The 16,454-nt window shown below is 48.7% G+C and overlaps 1 protein-coding gene across 17 annotated transcripts in view; it reads right to left on the bottom strand.

Moving 5' to 3' along the window:
* The window catches only part of FBXL18 (F-box and leucine rich repeat protein 18), a 44,933-nt gene that overhangs the window by 13,432 nt on the left and 15,047 nt on the right, over positions 1 to 16,454 (bottom strand). For 2 of the 17 annotated variants that reach the window (XM_026083056.1, XM_026083049.1), the window contains exon 5: positions 6,826 to 12,589. The exons of 5 other annotated variants lie outside the window; for them this stretch is intronic. In XM_026083056.1, the coding sequence (XP_025938841.1) occupies positions 12,433 to 12,589 (157 nt within the window). In that variant the 3' untranslated portion in view covers positions 6,826 to 12,432. Of the gene's footprint in view, positions 1 to 263; positions 507 to 1,800; positions 1,923 to 4,806; positions 4,866 to 5,702; positions 5,836 to 6,430; positions 6,607 to 6,825; positions 12,590 to 15,323; positions 15,850 to 16,454 lie in introns of those variants that run through there. 10 more of the 17 variants (XR_003256232.1, XR_003256230.1, XR_003256233.1 and 7 more) reach the window with 10 other exon arrangements.

The raw sequence follows: 16,454 nt of genomic DNA, 5'->3' as shown, positions 1-16,454 counted from the left end.
GTTGACAGCAAAAGCTGTCCATTTCCTTAGGAAAAGGGAAACAAGTCAACTAAGAAATGAAAAACTGCTAATCCAAAGTCAAAAGTAAAGTAAGGCTGAAAAAAACCATTTTGAGAGATGCTAAGTAAAGCAAATAGGTAAATTGGACCAACATTTTGTTACCTAATAGATAAACACCTAAAGAGAGCTAGATCATACTGGATTTCCCCATTATTATTTGACTTCCTTGAGAAAGGAAGATCAGTCCAGGGATCACTACTAACCTTGGCCCCAAAAGAAGCTCCTGTGGATGCAACACTGGGATGCGGAGAAGGAGCTGGTTTCCCCCAGGATCTGGGTTGCCCTGAAGAGCAGCGTGATAGAATTGACGCAGCCTGCAGCAGCATCAGGGGAAGGTGACACACTCAGCAAGGATGAATTTGGGGTATAAGAAGGGARCCTGCATGGAAAGCAGTGAGGCAGAGATGGATCCAGGTGCATCRGTATCAGGAGATGATCGACAGCCGCTGATGGGTGAAAAAGGCAAATGCTATTTTAGACTGGAGAAGTGTTTTCAGTAAAGGCAGAGGAACACAAATGCCATTAGACCAGRCACTAGTGGGAACTTCATCTGAAAGTCAAATATTTCAAGGGGAGTAAAATGTTGTGAAGGGCAAAAGAACTTGTCCAGCTAAGGATCAGCACTGGTCCAAGAAGGTTACAAATCAGCATAACTTAAAGAGGGTGGGAATTTGAAGACTTCTCCCAGCCAAGAGAGCAGGGAGACGCTGGCACTGCTCTGCGTAGGAAAAGCAGGCATGAAACACCCGACCGCTCAGAACAGAGCTGGATCCATTCCCCTTACACGGTCACCCGCAATAACAGGAGACGACAGTCAAATCAGAGCCTTAACCCAGACATAAATGAAGAGAGACACATTCTGATTAAAACAACTGGGCGCCTAGTTAAAGTCTGATTGCAGTAGGCTGCTTACACATTTGTTGACCAGATGAGTCGTGCTCCTGCAGAGGCTGTAGGGCAAGAATAGGATTACGCTGGAAATGGGAAGATTCCTCAAAATCACACATTGTGATTGTGACGGGATCAGTCACCCTCCCCACGGCAAATGAGCTTGCAAATGTCAACAGGACAAGAAAGAAAGTGGTAACAAGGCACTTGGGTACTGAAGGTGCCACTGAAAACCAGGTCCTATGTGCAGAGAAATTTTACTCTAGGTCTTAAAAAAAATAAAGCCTGATGCAGATATCAGAGCTYCTGCAAGAGGCTGGTGAAACCCTGCCCTCTTCCACCACTCTTGGTGGTGGTATTTACATACCACCCCGAAGAGCTCAGCGATGTGCTGCACCCAACATCTGGAAACCATGGAAGAGCTGGGAGGCCAGAGACATGAAACACCTCTTCATCCCACTTCCGACTCGCTACCATCAGAGACGTGGTTTGTTGAGCTCAGCTGGTGACCCTTCAGCTGCGCCAAGTCCATGTGCTTCCAAGAAAGCCCCAAATTCCAGAAGGAACCTCAATAAGCCCCCCCAGACCYGGCCATGCCAAGGCAGGATCTGATATGCCCAGCTACGTCAACCAACCTTTGCTGGCCGGGAAGCACCTCTATGAAAGCTGCGCTGAGCACGGCCATCCTGCACGGTCACTGCCCCCCTCCAGGGAATGGAAACTACAGCAGTGTTTTATGATGGCATTAAACTCAATGTTCCCAGCACCTGAGGTAGTGCAGGACCTGCCTGGTGCCGGGCCACAGGCCAGCGCTGTCAGAAGGGGATATTCCAGCCTGAAGGGCATATTTACCAGAAATGAATCCAAATGGAGAAGCAGACACGGGGCTGTTTTCACGCCTTTTGCTAGGAATTGCTGGAGCCTTCGGCACAAGAGGGGCAACAACTTGTTCCTTTATCTCTCCTTTCTCTTTCCTAGTAAATTTAAAAAATAATAATGGTAGTAAAACCCCCTTGGCTTTATCATCCCCCACTGGAGCAGATCCAGTTAGCAGCTTCCCTGAGCAGCAGAGGTGTGGTGTGATTTACTCCCAGAATGGGATGCATTGAGATGCAGGGCAGCCGGAGGTTTCCATCTCCCCTCCGCGTTGTTCCCATTGCTGAGGATCAGATAAGCTCTTTCTTCCTTCCTTGTTATCAGACCCTGTTCCTCATGGAAAAGGAATGCCATCACCCATCCAGCTCATTGCATGCTCTCCAAGTCCCAGCATCCCTCCAAACCATGGTTGGTACCCACTAGCAGGACACCAGCTACTTCATAACCATGGAAGCCGCTGCTACCGCTAGCCAAAGCTCTCCAAAATATCCCAAGCCGTTTAGCAGAAAGCTGAATTCCTGTGTTTCYGGCAGGCACACCAAGGGAAAACCGAAGAGGACCCCATGGTGGCACGCAGTGTTGGTTCTCCATGCTGAGGCCCTGCTGATGGGAAGGTAGAAGCCATGGGGTCACTCCAGGCTGCACACAGCCCCCACTCAAGCCAAGCTGCTGGCAAGACAGCGCAGGAATAGCTGAAACCTTAACACATCCCATAACAAAAAGGCCAGCTCAGTCCCCGACATGGGATCTGGCTGCAGCATCTGAGGAGCTCAGCTGGCTGAATCAGCTACAGCCAGCCCCCATCCATGCCCCAGCACCGCTCCCCATGCAAGGGGCACTCATCAGCCCCAACAGAGCACCCGAAAATGCAGGCTGCTCCCTTTCCATACGCACGTCGTCCTCTCACTGCGCTCAGCCAGGATTTCACACCACTTCCCAGAGCTCAGCTCCCAGCAAGGGCCAACACATCTGCGCAGAGGCCAGGGAGGAGAGGCAAAGATGCTCCGCACCACATGGCTCCCTTTAAGCCCTCCACATCCTGCAATTTCTGTTTGATTCCTTTTTAAAGGGGCTGTAACATAGCACGTATTTATACTTCAAAACAGCTTGTTTGTGTAATTGCCAAAAAAAAAAAAAAAGAAAAAAAACCCACGCAAAACAACCCTGCTACAATGACTAATTAGCTCGCTCCTGCCTCGTACCCTGTAAACAAATGTATTTGTAACCAATTTGCAAGCACTTTGCATAAGGGGCCCAGAACACTCGTGCCTGTTTGATGCATTTTGACATTAATTTGATAATAGCGGCTTAACAAGGAATCCAGGCTCCCTAGCTATAAATATGCTGCTTTTCCACTTCCTTTTATCTGCACAGTGAAATAATGTTGTTTTTCCCCCTGCTGCAATAACCACCATCCAGCCCTTTCATGAATGCCCTTTATGTCCTTTAGCATTTTCATGGCTTCTTTTTTCCTCCTCAAGAAAGCAAAAGGGTTTTATTAGTAGTACTTTTAATTCCTGTTTGTCAGGGGAAGGAGAGGACAGCGATGTTACTCTGCGATAGCATGGCATCCAGGAGGCAGTGCTGAGAGACTTGCTTGTTCAGAAATACTTCTGCATCCATCTGTGCTTCACGGGAGAGAGAAATCTCATCTTCCTCTTCTTCTTCACTCTGTACCACTCTCCTCCTCCACACAGGGCTTCACCGGCACATCGGAAAGCAAAGTCAAGCACGATGAAACGGGAACAGGACAACGATGGGAGTCCACTTTGATGCCAAACAGAACAAGAAGGTCACTGCCCAAAACAGCTATAGGACGGCACTGCAGGACCACCTTGCTTCAAATCTCTGGCCATTTTGACCTGCAGCGCTCACTCATCACAGCATTAGCTTGGGGCTGCTGCTGGAAACAAGCACTGGCAAAGGCAGAAGGCACCCGCACGTCCCTTCCCGTCCAAAGGGCCGGTGATGCAGGCAGGCTCCGCTGCCCTGACCCACACTTGGAAGCGGCTGTTTCTCAGTGTCTGGTAGCAAGAGACTCCATAAAGAGAGACCAGGACCGGATCTCCAGGCAGGAGAGAAGAACTGGATCATCTGCTCCATTTAGATATGTCCTCCCCAAACCCTTAACTATGATCACCAGCCAGCTTGTTTCCATGGCTAAAGATGTTTTAAAAGATATTTSTCCCCTGCGTCTTTTTCTGCATCTGCCTTGCTGAATCTCCAGGACTTCTCCCAACCTTAAGTGCRCATCTCACCCGAGCCGACCGCTTCAGCCCACGCACTGACCTTTCTCTGCCCTCCGCAAGCAGGCTGTAAATCTGCGGTGTTAGTGGTAACCTGCTGCTTTCCAAGCAAGCTGGTACTTGCAGCCCAGCAAGCCCAGTTAAACCAGGCAGCACTAAGCAACACAAACCACTGAGACCTTAGGCAAAAAAMAAAAGCAGAGAGGTGCGAAGGGAGCAGGGAGACAGCGTGCCGCCCCCAGCACTGCGCGGCGCTTCTCGGGCAAAGGAAATCACTAATGATGCAGACCCGCACATACAAGCTCCCTCTTTCTCCTTCACATGGAAAACACAAGGAAACGCACAACCTTGTTCTCCATCATCAGGTACCCACCCTGTTCTCCTCAGACACCTGAACCTGGAGGACAGCAAAGGGTCTGGGAGCTGATATCCAAAAGCCTGCATGTCCACACGCCACTGCTAGAGCCCAAAGGAGCTCTTTGACAGCCCAGGCGGGAATTAATAAAGCATCTTTGCAGGTGCAGGGCTCCAGCTCTGTGGTTGCCCAGCCCTGTTAGGAGACAGCAGGAGAGGAGAGGTGAAGCTCACAGGATAAGCCAGTAGCCTTCCCAATTTAATTTTTTCTTCTCTCCCTTAAACAAGTCCAGGATTGCCATGATTTGATTTTAGGCGCTTCCCCAGCCTCCTCCTTCCCCACAGCAAGCAGAAGAGCCTCTTGGCTCCTCTCCCAGACCCACCTTTCAGAGCTCAGCACCGTATTTTCCCAAATACCAGCTGTATATTTCAGGGCAAAATCTGGGGATAAAACCCGAGAGAACAGCTATTATAGTGTCGCTCGAGACCAGGCAGGTAACCTGCTGCACAGGACCGGCGGGGGAAGCAGGGAAAAAGCAGTTATTACTTTTGCACAGCCGTTACTTGAGAAAACAGGGTAGCACAGTAACACGGAAAGTAACCAACCGGTTCCAGGAGATTTTTCACCCTGCCCAGCTGGGCTCTGCCCCACTTCACTCCTCCGTTTTCAGCTCCCCCCTCCCAGAATTGGGCTAACGGATCCCTTCACCAACAGATAAGCTGGCAGAGGGCACAAGATCTGTACGAAATGGGAAGAGGGCTGCTCCATGCGGGCCTTCGCTGTGTTTCCTCCCACCAGCGTATCGCATCGACTGAAGCCCTTCCAGCCATTTCCCCCTTAAGTCCTCCTCTTGGATTATTAATGCTGAAACAATGCAGCAAGCCCCAGTGATAAGTCGGAGGCCTATCGGAGTCTAAAAAGCACATTCTTTCCTCAGCCTCCTCCCTCCTTATCTCTTTCCTCCCTCCCCCAAAAACACGCTCAGATAAAAGTTATTGGAACAATAAAATCCATAACTTAAACACAAGCACAGGAGAGGAATGGAGGGAGGGTCTCCGTTCAGTGCCCTTTTGATCAGCCCCACCGGAGCAGGGAAGCAGCCCCAGAGATCCCGTGATTGCCTTTGAAGCGAACCCCTGCGCAGGACCCAGGGTTGCTCTGGCAAGAGACCGCAGCACATGTGCCCTCCCGTGGTCCCGTTATACCTCCTGCCTGCACTCACCTGTTTAAAACTGATTCTGCATCAATTTTGAGTGCTCTCCAAGTGCTTTACTTACCTGGGTGAGTCAATTTAAGCACATGGGTACAGGGAGCTGCACCACTTCCCAGCAGGCTGTTCTTCCTGCGCRTTTGTTTTGAGGATTTTTTTAATCCAAAACAGGTGCTGCAAGTGCCTGTGGCCCAGCTTCCCTAGAAACAGCAACACAAGACACAGCTAGACAGACGCACGTTTTCTTTAACGCTGCTGCGGTCAGAACTGATCAGCTTTTCTGCGTAGGCAAACCTAGAGGCTGGCRCTGCCCAGCTGTTAGCATGCACAGGGCTGCGGTCCAGCACATCAGTCCCATTGCCCTCCTTCCCTTCAATATTTAATGGCAATATGCTTCCAACCACCACCGCGTGTCCCCAGGAACCACGGATCACACTTCCAGCCGTGGCGGCAGCAAGGGGTTTGCAGAGCTCACACCGTCATGGTGCTTAACGTCTGCAGAGCTCCTTCATCACGAGCAGCCCATGCTGACCACTTCTATCAGACCAGCTTCCTCTTCCGACACCCTCAGCATCTCAGGTCAGATACGTTCGTGCATCCCAGTGACATCAACGGGGTTTTGACCACCCCCATTGACATTTACTAGACCCTTGAATTCAGTCTTTGGCTGCATGCAAAGAAGTGGTGAGGGCCCAGCCTGCTGCCCGAGGGTGGAGTGGCCAGAGCACGGTTTAAGTCATAGCCTGGTGTTTCTCAGAGCGACCAACCCTCCACAAGTCACTTCGGTTCACTCACCCACAGCCCAGGGAGAACAGCTGTTTCGCCACGCAGCAACAAGGCTCAGCCCGCTTTTGGTCGAGGTCGGAGATCTAAGCGTGCCCTAAACGCCAAGTCGCTCCGTCTGCAACGCACAGCTGAACCCACGGCCGCAGGCCCCAAGATGCACGGAGCAGCACCTGAAAACCTCAGACCTGGGGGAAAACAGGGCTGTAAGTCCCATTAGCACTGCCAGCGCGGACCGGGGCTACAGCCAGCACACCCTGCCCCTACGCCTTGCCGTAGCGACTCGCCTCGCACGGCTTACACATGCGATGCAACACCGAAGCATGCCTCCTAGGAGGAYGGCTTTGGGCTTCAGTTTTAAAGGGAGAATAAGAGGCAGGAGGCAATGAAAGAGGCCTAGTTCAAAATCAGTTTCACTCTTTATTTGAAGTTTTACATGCCACCAGCGTACATGAAAGTTGCACATTCAGAATTTGATTCACTACTAGGACAAAGGGCCAGATGCAAATACAAGTGTCACACGCGTGCACRGATGGAGGAGTCTGAACCGAGGAGCTTGTCGGTGTTTGCAAACAGGCCGCGCGGCATCCTGGTGGCACCGCACGCATTAGAGGGCAGCCCCCTGTTTTGAGGGCCACCTCTCACTGGCATCTCCAGGGCGCCGGTGGTGGCCTGGGTTGTCTCCCCCAAGCAACACAGTTCTCTTGCAACAAGCTAAACCAGCAGGTTGGGTAACATCTCTACCAGAACCAAGGGTGTTTGGAGACCAGCTGCCCATTTAAAGCTTTTCCGAATTCCCCTTTCTATCAGTGCCAGCAGTTTTTACAATGAGAAACAATTTCCACCCGCTATTTATATGGGAGAGACGACAGAAATAGGGACTCTTACACTGACATTTTATTTTCAAAGAAAGTTTTGATAGAAAAACATTTTTCCAGCAGCCTTGGGCAGGGAGTTGCAGCTTCCACTTCAAAGGACAAACTTCAAAAACAAATCCAGTGTCCTAATGGTTTTGTGCTACATTACTTAATTGTCATACAGCTAATTAGCAATGCCTGATTTCACATTCTCAGTACATAGATGAAGTTCACAAAAGAAGGGGCTACTTAAAACAATAAATAAAACGAGGCACCAGGCAGCCAGACTCTGACAACATTAACATAAAACGTTACACTTTACTATTTTAAAAACTGAAATAAAAACCCCATCATAATTAAACCTATATTGATCTGCCTTCCTTCAGATCTCAGAGCTTTGAATTTCCACAGGGAAGGGGGAAGGACGTGAGGCAGGAAGTGGGGGCTTAGTGTGCACGCCTGCGTATGTATTTTGCCAGCGCGCAGCAGAGATCTTTAAAATTCTAATTATTTCCCTATCACTAAGTAAGATCGGGATCAATAGATGGTACAAACTGACCCCTTTCCTCGAGTGTCAGGGGGAAATTAAAAAAAAAAGAGAAAAAAAAAAGAGGAGAAGGGAGAACGCAGAGCGTCAGAGGTCAATGCCACAAAACAATAGATATTGATGTCTCCATTCATTTCAAACAGCGGAAAGGTCAATGCCTCCCTTGCTTCATGTTTTATGGCTGAAATCCTGCTGCTAACAGCAACAATGTTAGTAGTCAGACCTCATCCATCCTTTTTTATTATTATGATTATTTCTAACCAGGTTAGCCATTTTGAAAATTTGACGAAAGCTGGGAAGCAGCGCTGGGGGGGCAGGGCAGGAGGAGAAGAGGGGAGGCTGCCCTGGAAATTAATGGAAGGGATGGTTTCCATTAGTTTTAAGACTGCCTATCCCCCTACCTGGGCTCCGGCTTGTCCCTCGCTGCCCCCTAAAAAATGAAGAGGGCCTGAGGCAACATCCCTTCACTATTAATCATTATTCCCCGTACAACATCCCAGTTGGTTTCTATGGAAATGATTCTCCTGCTAGCGAACCCCGGCTGCCTGCGCATCTAATCAGAGAGGCAGGAGAGCTGCAGTGGAGGAGACTTGCCTCTGCAGCACCCAGCACCGCTCGCACCGCTCTGCGCCGGGCTCCCCGCAGACGGGAGCGGAGCTCTGGCCAGACACAGCATCCACTGGCATCGGCACAGGGGGGATTTTGCCTCCCTTAAGCAGCTGAAACACTCCCCTGCATGGATTTAACTCCACAAAGAGAAAAAACCCGCAGTTCTGCGGCTGCAGGGGGATACCCCACCATAAAAACAGGATGGTGGGAGAAAGCACTTGCCTCCTCCCAAGGTACAGTCCCGTTCCAGCACAACGTCCCAGGATCTCCTCGCCTCTGGAGATCAGCCAGGCAGCGGGAGGGCTCCTGCTAAGCCCGACTCCCCAGCCGCGAAKGGGCAGCTGGGGGCCAACAGCAGGGCACAGCCCAGGGAAAAGCAGGAGCTGAGCCATCACCCCAACGCACGAGTCACTTGAATCCAAGCTCTCCCAAAGCTTCGCTACCATACAGCCCCCTTTCCAAACTGAACCATGAATGCACGACCRTTTTCTAAAGAGGCCATGAAACCAGATTTGCAAAAAGGCTGAGGAAGCAGTCCTTTAAGTTAGTCCTTCCAAGAAACCTATTGAAATGTTGGTGACTTGGTCCCATCAAACTTCTCTACACCAAAACCACTGCCACTCTTCAAATCTAGACCCTCCCAGCCTGCAGGAGCCAAAAGCCACATTGATAAACAGACTTCTGCCATTAACAGAGTGGCAAACAGCTTTTGACGTTAGCCACAAGCTGCACTTGCCCCAGAATATCCTTCTCCCAGAGAAATGTGGAGATGTCTTTGGTGGTCAATGCAAAGATTTCTTCTGCAGTCTCCAAAAATGGGAGGTCTGATTCGGAGCGCAGCGAGAAACAGGCCAGCAGGGGCTGGGAAGCTTGCAGAGGCAGGCCCTGCGAGAAGGGCACCTTCTGCAATTGAATTCATTTATTTTAAACCACGGACAGTGGTATCAGCAGGCTCAGGAGATCACCTCATTGAGATGCTTACAGATAGCAGGGAGAGATTGCTGGAGAGATGGGGATAGAGAGCAGAGGAAAGGGAGGATTTCACATTAAACAACAACTCAGAACAAAACGCCAGTCTCCCCGTTCTTCTCTCCTCCTGCACTGCACGCTGTAGCCTCCGCGCTGACTGGGCTCCGAGTCCCATATATTGCTCTGCTCAGAACATATGGTGCTATGTTTAATAGCCCGGCTCTGCCAATTGGGGACTATTAGGGTGGGTTCTTTTCCCAGTGTAAATGTTGCAGAATATAAATTGTAATTAACACCGATGCCAAAATAGCACTTAGAGAAAATAAGCACATTATTAACATCTGGTGAATCCTGCCTGGAGTGCAGAAGCAGCGGAAATTCTCACTCACCATAGGAGGATTTGTATTACAGATACTGAGCATTGGCCCGCAGTTGGGGACTGGAAGGTGGAAGAAGTTTTTAAGCTTTTTATCACTATTTGTGGTGCTGACTCAATTACCTGTGGGTGACCTTTCCTAGCCCTGACTGCAACTGGCAATGCTCATATCAAAACCACTGACCTGCTACCTTGAACACAGATGTCTAAACATCGTGCTCCAGGCAATGGCATAATGGTGTCATAAAACCAGATGGGTATCGTTTTGCCAAGCAAAAGGCCTAAGGAAAGCATGTTTCATCAGGTTAACCTCATCCCTAAGAGCAAAGGGTTAACAACAGCATTAAGCGACAGGTGTGTTGTGCATACCACTATCCCCGAACTCAGGTTTTCCAGCAGGATGGGAGCAAGCGAGCTGGCAGTTCTGCCAAACTCCTGCTGGCGCCTCGGTGCGTGCACGGAGGGGAAATCCCTCTTCAGGGTGGGACAGGCCTTGCTTCGGCGGCACGTACCAAATGTCGGTATTCCTCCATGGGACAAAACAGGTCCCCTGAAGCAATAGGGAGCTGGCTCCACACCTCCAAACCCTCAGCCTTCCCTCTACCCTGCCCTGGGGCTAGACACAAGAGGAATGCAGCTTTGGTAATGCTTCAAACACTGCTCACCGCCTAACCCTCCTCCTTCGTAGGAGGAAAGAGCCCCAGACACAAACCAGGCAGAGCTGAAGTGGCCTGAACTGGACAAAGCCATGGCTCATGTTCCTGCCAAAAGGTGCATCTGATTTGCTGAAGGGGGGAAGGAGGAGAGAGGGAAGCTGGCTGAGAGGGATTCAAGCAGGTGAGCGGGATGACAAGAGGCAGAAAGAATGACCTCGCTGGGAGAGTGGGAGAGAAAACAGTGGCAGGATGCCAAGAGCGGGGTACCAGCTCCTCGCACACACACCAGGATGGTATCTAACCGGCGGCCGAGAGTCTCAAACATTTCAGGAGCGCTCAGAGCTCAGTGGTGAGGAAGACAGTCATCCCCAGGGAAGTGCGAGCCTACCTCACCACCTCGCTCTTGGCTGCAAATCTGAAACTGCTGCTGGCACCCAGGCCTGACCGGGGAGAGGGGAGAAACCAAAGGCAGACAGCAAACACACCCAGGGGTTCATTTTAGCAATGCGCAGACTTAGGCTAATAAAAGGCTACAGCGTTAATAAGCATGTTAACATTAACCTATCTGAGCATAAGGGATACCACAGTCTGGCCCAAAATATAAACCAACAAGTCAGAGTTCCAGACAGGTACGTACCTGACCGATGGGAAAGCAAGGAAGGAAAGTCCTCTGAAGCTGAGAGATGCATTCTGCTCTCAAATCTATCCCCTGTCAAACCAGGCTTCCTCAGAGTCATTGATCACAGATCAGCACTCAGGAGATGGCATCCTGTGTAGAAAATGCTGACAAGGAGGTGGGGACATCACCTCTAGATTACACTGGACCTCCCCAGAAAAGCAGTGTTGCAGCAAAACCACTCAACACATTAGGTAGCATTTAGGAGATTACGGGCGAGAGAAACTGGATGAACTTGAAGTTGATAACTGTTTTGCAAAAGACAAACCCAGCATTCTATCACAAAATACTCCAGCAAAAGGGAAATCTGACCAGCACCCAGAAATGTCGCTCCAGGACTTTGTAGCTTGGCTTTTGGTACAGCTGTCTGATGCTTTCAAAAGTGCTCAATAAATAAGGCAATATGAAAGTGATCCAGACCACTGCTGATGCCTGAGGAAGTTCTGTGGAGCAGAGAAGCCGACTGAAATCACACTGTGAAAATACCTCATTAATGTCTCTAAAATTAGCATGAGCTCAAGGCATGGGATCTAAGGACAGAACTGGAACACTACATTCCCATCTCAACTGCAAGACAGACTGCATTTAAATCAGATCTAAGCTTTAACTTACTCACTGTGGGCTCCACTGACCCTAGGACAAGGATTTCTAAAACAGTTGAGAACTTCTTCCATCAGGCCATCTGATGGAAACATTATCAGCAAGAAGAACATACCATAGCCAGGGGGCTAATGACCGTGATTTGTTACTCCAAAAAAAGAAAAGAGTCCTTGAGGTACTTCTCGTTCTAAAAACCCTTTAAATATCTGTGATTGCATGTGTATGAGACTACAAATGCATATTTGTAACATAGAAAAGATGTGATGCATTTCAACCGAGCAACACACTTTTGTGCCTCTTAGCTGGCCTAGGCTTCCTATTTTGCCAAAAATAGACCAAAGCAAAGAATGATTTCCACCAATATCACAAAGCACACTGCCAAAGTACACAGCGGCCCTTACACCAGGCAACACAGGGGAAGAGCATCATTAGGTCAGTTTCTCTTACCTTTAACTTAAGTAAAATAACAAAGCAATTCATTATTAACCGCAAGGAAATACTCATCGCATTCCAGAAGCCTTGGAGCTAGGCTTTTCAGATGCGAGCATTACCCAGTAGATGTTTCCCCACGGCAAAGGCCCAGCATTATTATTTTGCAATTGCACCTAATTAAAGTGATTGTACAGCATCCAGTGAGGAGGCCACGGGCTGAAGACGGGGAATCCAGGCCAACGAGAAGCTATTTCGTGTGTTCACTCCAATTGTCCCTTCCATGCCGTAACAGTCACCACCACAGGTTGGGAGGCTCCTCGGCCACTCTGCTTTTAAACAAGGTAATTTCATCCAAGTGCCTCATGGGGACATCTCTGATGACCTCTGTCAAGTCCTCATGAAGCAGAGGGAAAATGACGACATTTAATGCAGGGCGGTCTGCCTGGAAACTAAATCAGACACAGGTTATTAGCCTAGGAGAAAGGAGTTCTCCAACGTAAGAGAAGGGACTTGCATGGATACAGTTCATGCAGCAGCGGGGCAAGGAAGGGTTGTTCAGATGAGGCAGGAGGGGCACTGGAAGTCAAGGTCTCCTCTCTCCTCTGTGTGTGAGCAGAGAGCACAGGCTGGGATTGTACCACTTTTCAGCAGGTCTTTGGAGCTGACACAAGCCCAATTCAGGCCTGACACGAGGAAGGAGGAAGGAGTAAAAAAAAATCACAACATACGGGTATTCTCAGAGGACCAGAGATCCCAGGAGCTTGCCCAAGTTGGGCAAGGTGCTCAGGGATAACAATTTAAAGCTTTTGCAAACCAGCAGCAAGTTGCAGAGCCATTAAAAATCAGGCCAGAACAGTGCCAGGCATTCCCTCAGGGCTAAACCTGGGATTATCACTTCAGGCTCAGTTGTTCTGCATGTAGAGTCTACACTCTGCAATTAGAGCAGAGGCAAGTTTAGAAAGCTCAGATCTGCAGATAAGCATTTAAGTGTGTTCACACACACACACACACACACACACACTGCAGCCTCCTTTTTAATAAGAGCTGCAGAAAACCTGCCTTGGCAGCATGTGAGCCTGCTCTAAACAGAAATGCCTGCAAGTATCCCTGTTCGCCACTTGAATTCTGGGTTCCAGTTCCTGAAGCCACAGCTTCCAACTGTTTTCCCCCTTTTAAAAAAATCTGCAGTCTCTTGTCGTCCTAGCACCCCTCACCAACACTACGCCACCGGGTCTGCTTTGCAGCACACTCCGAGCATCCCAGACCTTGCAAGTGAGATACGACAATAAGAGAGGAGCAGCAGGGTTATCATTACACAACAGAGGAGGAGAACAGCAAAAGTTAAAGCCAAATACACAAAGTAAAATGAACCATACAAAAAAGCCCACATCCCCTCAGCTCTACAAGACAGCAGCCTGGTGAGTAAGGGAACAGCAGGGAGAGAGAGCGTTGCTCAATGTGCCATAACAAGAAAAGGTCAGCTTCCCYCCACCAGCTTTTAAAGCTGGGGTAGAGGGAATTTATGCCATAGCTTAAGGGTTACACCCTTAAGGTTAAAACACTTGTGACTATTAGTAATACGCCACCAAGACACTGCCTCYGAACCATGTGATGAGGGCCAGTTCATTACTGCTGTAAAGGAGGCAGCGCCAAACTGGCAGCATCAGCCCACCAAGGCTGAACCAAGTTGTGCTGGGCCTGAAGAGGAGATCACTGCTGAACAAGCTTCTCCTATACAGATGTGCGTCTGGAAAATCCTCAGCTCATCCCTGGCACTGAAACAGCCAGACTTCTCTCAAACAGAGAGGCAATAGCTGGAGATCTGGAAATGTGCATGAAAATCCCAAGTAACCAGTGCTAGCAGTAAGGCCAGCTGAAGGAAAGGCCACAAGAGACTGGCATTTCTCCAGGAGACAGAAAAGGTGTTCTCATCCACAAACGATTTGGGATAGAGGTGCCAAAAATGTAGCAGGCAAATACCCATACCAAATTTAGTTGTTCAGTCCTGATGGATTAAATTAATTCTCCTGGACCTRTGTAGCTGCAGGAGCAAGGATTTCCCATGCCAGAACTACCTGGGAAATTTTTACACCTTTCTGCATCACAGACCTGCCATTCACACCTCATACCTAAGGGCTGGCAGAAAAGAACCCCTTTCCTTGAGCTCATCTGGAGGCTTGTGCAGGAGCTGTACAGTTTCTGACTTCCACAGTGCTGCCTACAAGAAACCAACCAGCAAATAATCGCTGATCTGCAAGGCAGTTGGGTAAAGTCAGCAGTGAAATTACATAAAATACAGCAAATGTCTGTTTGATAGTCCCTCCTCTGCCTCAGCTCTTCATGTTTCTTATCCAACACCACAGTCCTGCAGAGAAAACCATGTTAATAGACCAAGTTTACTGAAGTTCAGTGTAGGAAAAAAACAGACATCTTCGTAGGATATAGCCTTCCTGACCATAAAATCCCCAAGGCAAAGAAACCTCTGCTTCTTTCTTTGTATATAGACTCTCTCAAATTAGATCTGCATGCTGTTTTCTCACCATACGCAGAATTGTAGCTTATAAGCAGTCTTTACATGTAGCTATAAAAACAAGAACCTAGACAAGTTTACACGACAATCTGCTACCAAGACTGCTGAAAAAAAACCAACAGTAAGTGTACCTTCCAAAAAGGCTGGATTTATGTAAGAGATTTGAACTTGATCTAAAATAAACAAATTAAATACGATGAAATAAAACAAAAAGAAAGCTTTGCCATTTTCTCTCCCCCAAACGGCAAGCTGTATGTGACTGCAAACCTTGTAAATTCCAAACCCCAGCGAGCTGACGCCGTAGAATTCTTTCCATGTACAATTTGCGTGATTTAAGAAAAAAAAAAAAGATCAAATGCACATGGCTCACTATTATTCTCAGCTAAATGTGCGTGCAAAGCCTCTCCTTTAACTGCCTGTTAAAAAACACCCTGATTTTAACAAGCAGCTGTCATAATGTTAAACTGGGATTAGCAGTTCCCAAAAGCAGACTCCCTCTGCAATCTATGCTCCTTTAGTCCTTCCCCGGAAGGCAATTCCTTTCTTCATACACCTGTCCAGGTGGGCTAGATTAACCAAGAAGCACTTACAGCACCAGTTCGAAAGGCCCCAGGCATGGGGAGGAGATAACAAGAAGGGGAAGAGATTGAGTTAATGAGTTGCAGAATAGCTCCTGTAATCTTCTTGACGGTTCTTTCCTCATTCCACACCTGGATGGACTTCAAACTGGATCTACCTCTGCAAGCACACGGCTTGTAAAATAAAAACCCGAAGGACAGAGAAGGATGTTGACCTGGAGAGACAAAAGAGCTGCAGTTCCAGACACGAAACCCTGCCTTTTTCCAAGGGAAAGAAGCCAAGGATATGCTTGCTTGCTCTCTCCTACAAAACCTTCAGACAAAATTCATCACGATTAATTAAATGAAAGCAAGTTTTCTAGGCAACTGACTAGCAGCCCCTTCAAAACAGATCCTTTAATCAGAACCAACCACTGGGATAACAAAAGAAAATACCCCTCCACACACACATTCCAGCACAGCCTCTGGTCCAGCAGACTCAACACCAAGCCAACAACCATCCGGCAGGAACTTTTACAAGGAGGTCTCTGAAAGTGTCTTCATTTGGATGTGGATATAGAGTGGGCCTGGCTTCAGCAGCTGGCTGGAGTCATCCATGGAGCTGGGAGACAGATACAGAGATTAAAGCACACTCTGCTTCACAAATTCCTCCTGGCATCAGCCGAAGTATAGCCTCATACTATAGTTAGATCTTGAACATGTTGCACGTGGCTGGAAGGGTTAATAGCGCTTTGTTATTTGCCTCCAGAATTATCCCAGAACAGGTGTGGACTGGACACAGTAAGGTTATTTTCAAGTGAACAGCTTGGTAAATAGCCTAACACTATGGTCTCAATTACTTCCAACCAGCATGGCAGGATCCAGTATGTAGGTCAGGGACAAAGTCAAAAAGAAGGGGAAAAAGTCTAAAGCAAGGCTGCACTTCAATCAGATTTCCTTGATTTTAGCAAGACAAAAGAGTCGCTCCCTGGAATGTAGCTGTCTCCTGGCAAACACCCTCAGAGTGTGTTTTCAGACATACTTCTTAAAGAAGAGGCCWCTGAGTCCCCGAAACTCCACCTGCTGACACAGCTAAAGGGCAGCCCAAAACTACAGGTAAGTCTCACTAGACAGCCTGCAACGATGGACTATGCTCCAAYGTGACTGTCCGCGCCACCGCTCCTACAAGGAGACAGATCCACTGTGTTAGGCGCTGCTCAGACTTAC

This window comes from Apteryx rowi, unplaced genomic scaffold, assembly GCF_003343035.1.
Source record: "Apteryx rowi isolate R43461 unplaced genomic scaffold, aptRow1 scaffold_6, whole genome shotgun sequence".
NCBI lineage: Eukaryota > Metazoa > Chordata > Aves > Apterygiformes > Apterygidae > Apteryx > Apteryx rowi.
The sequence above is the reverse complement of the archived record's forward strand: the minus strand, read 5'-3'. Positions and strand labels throughout refer to the sequence as shown.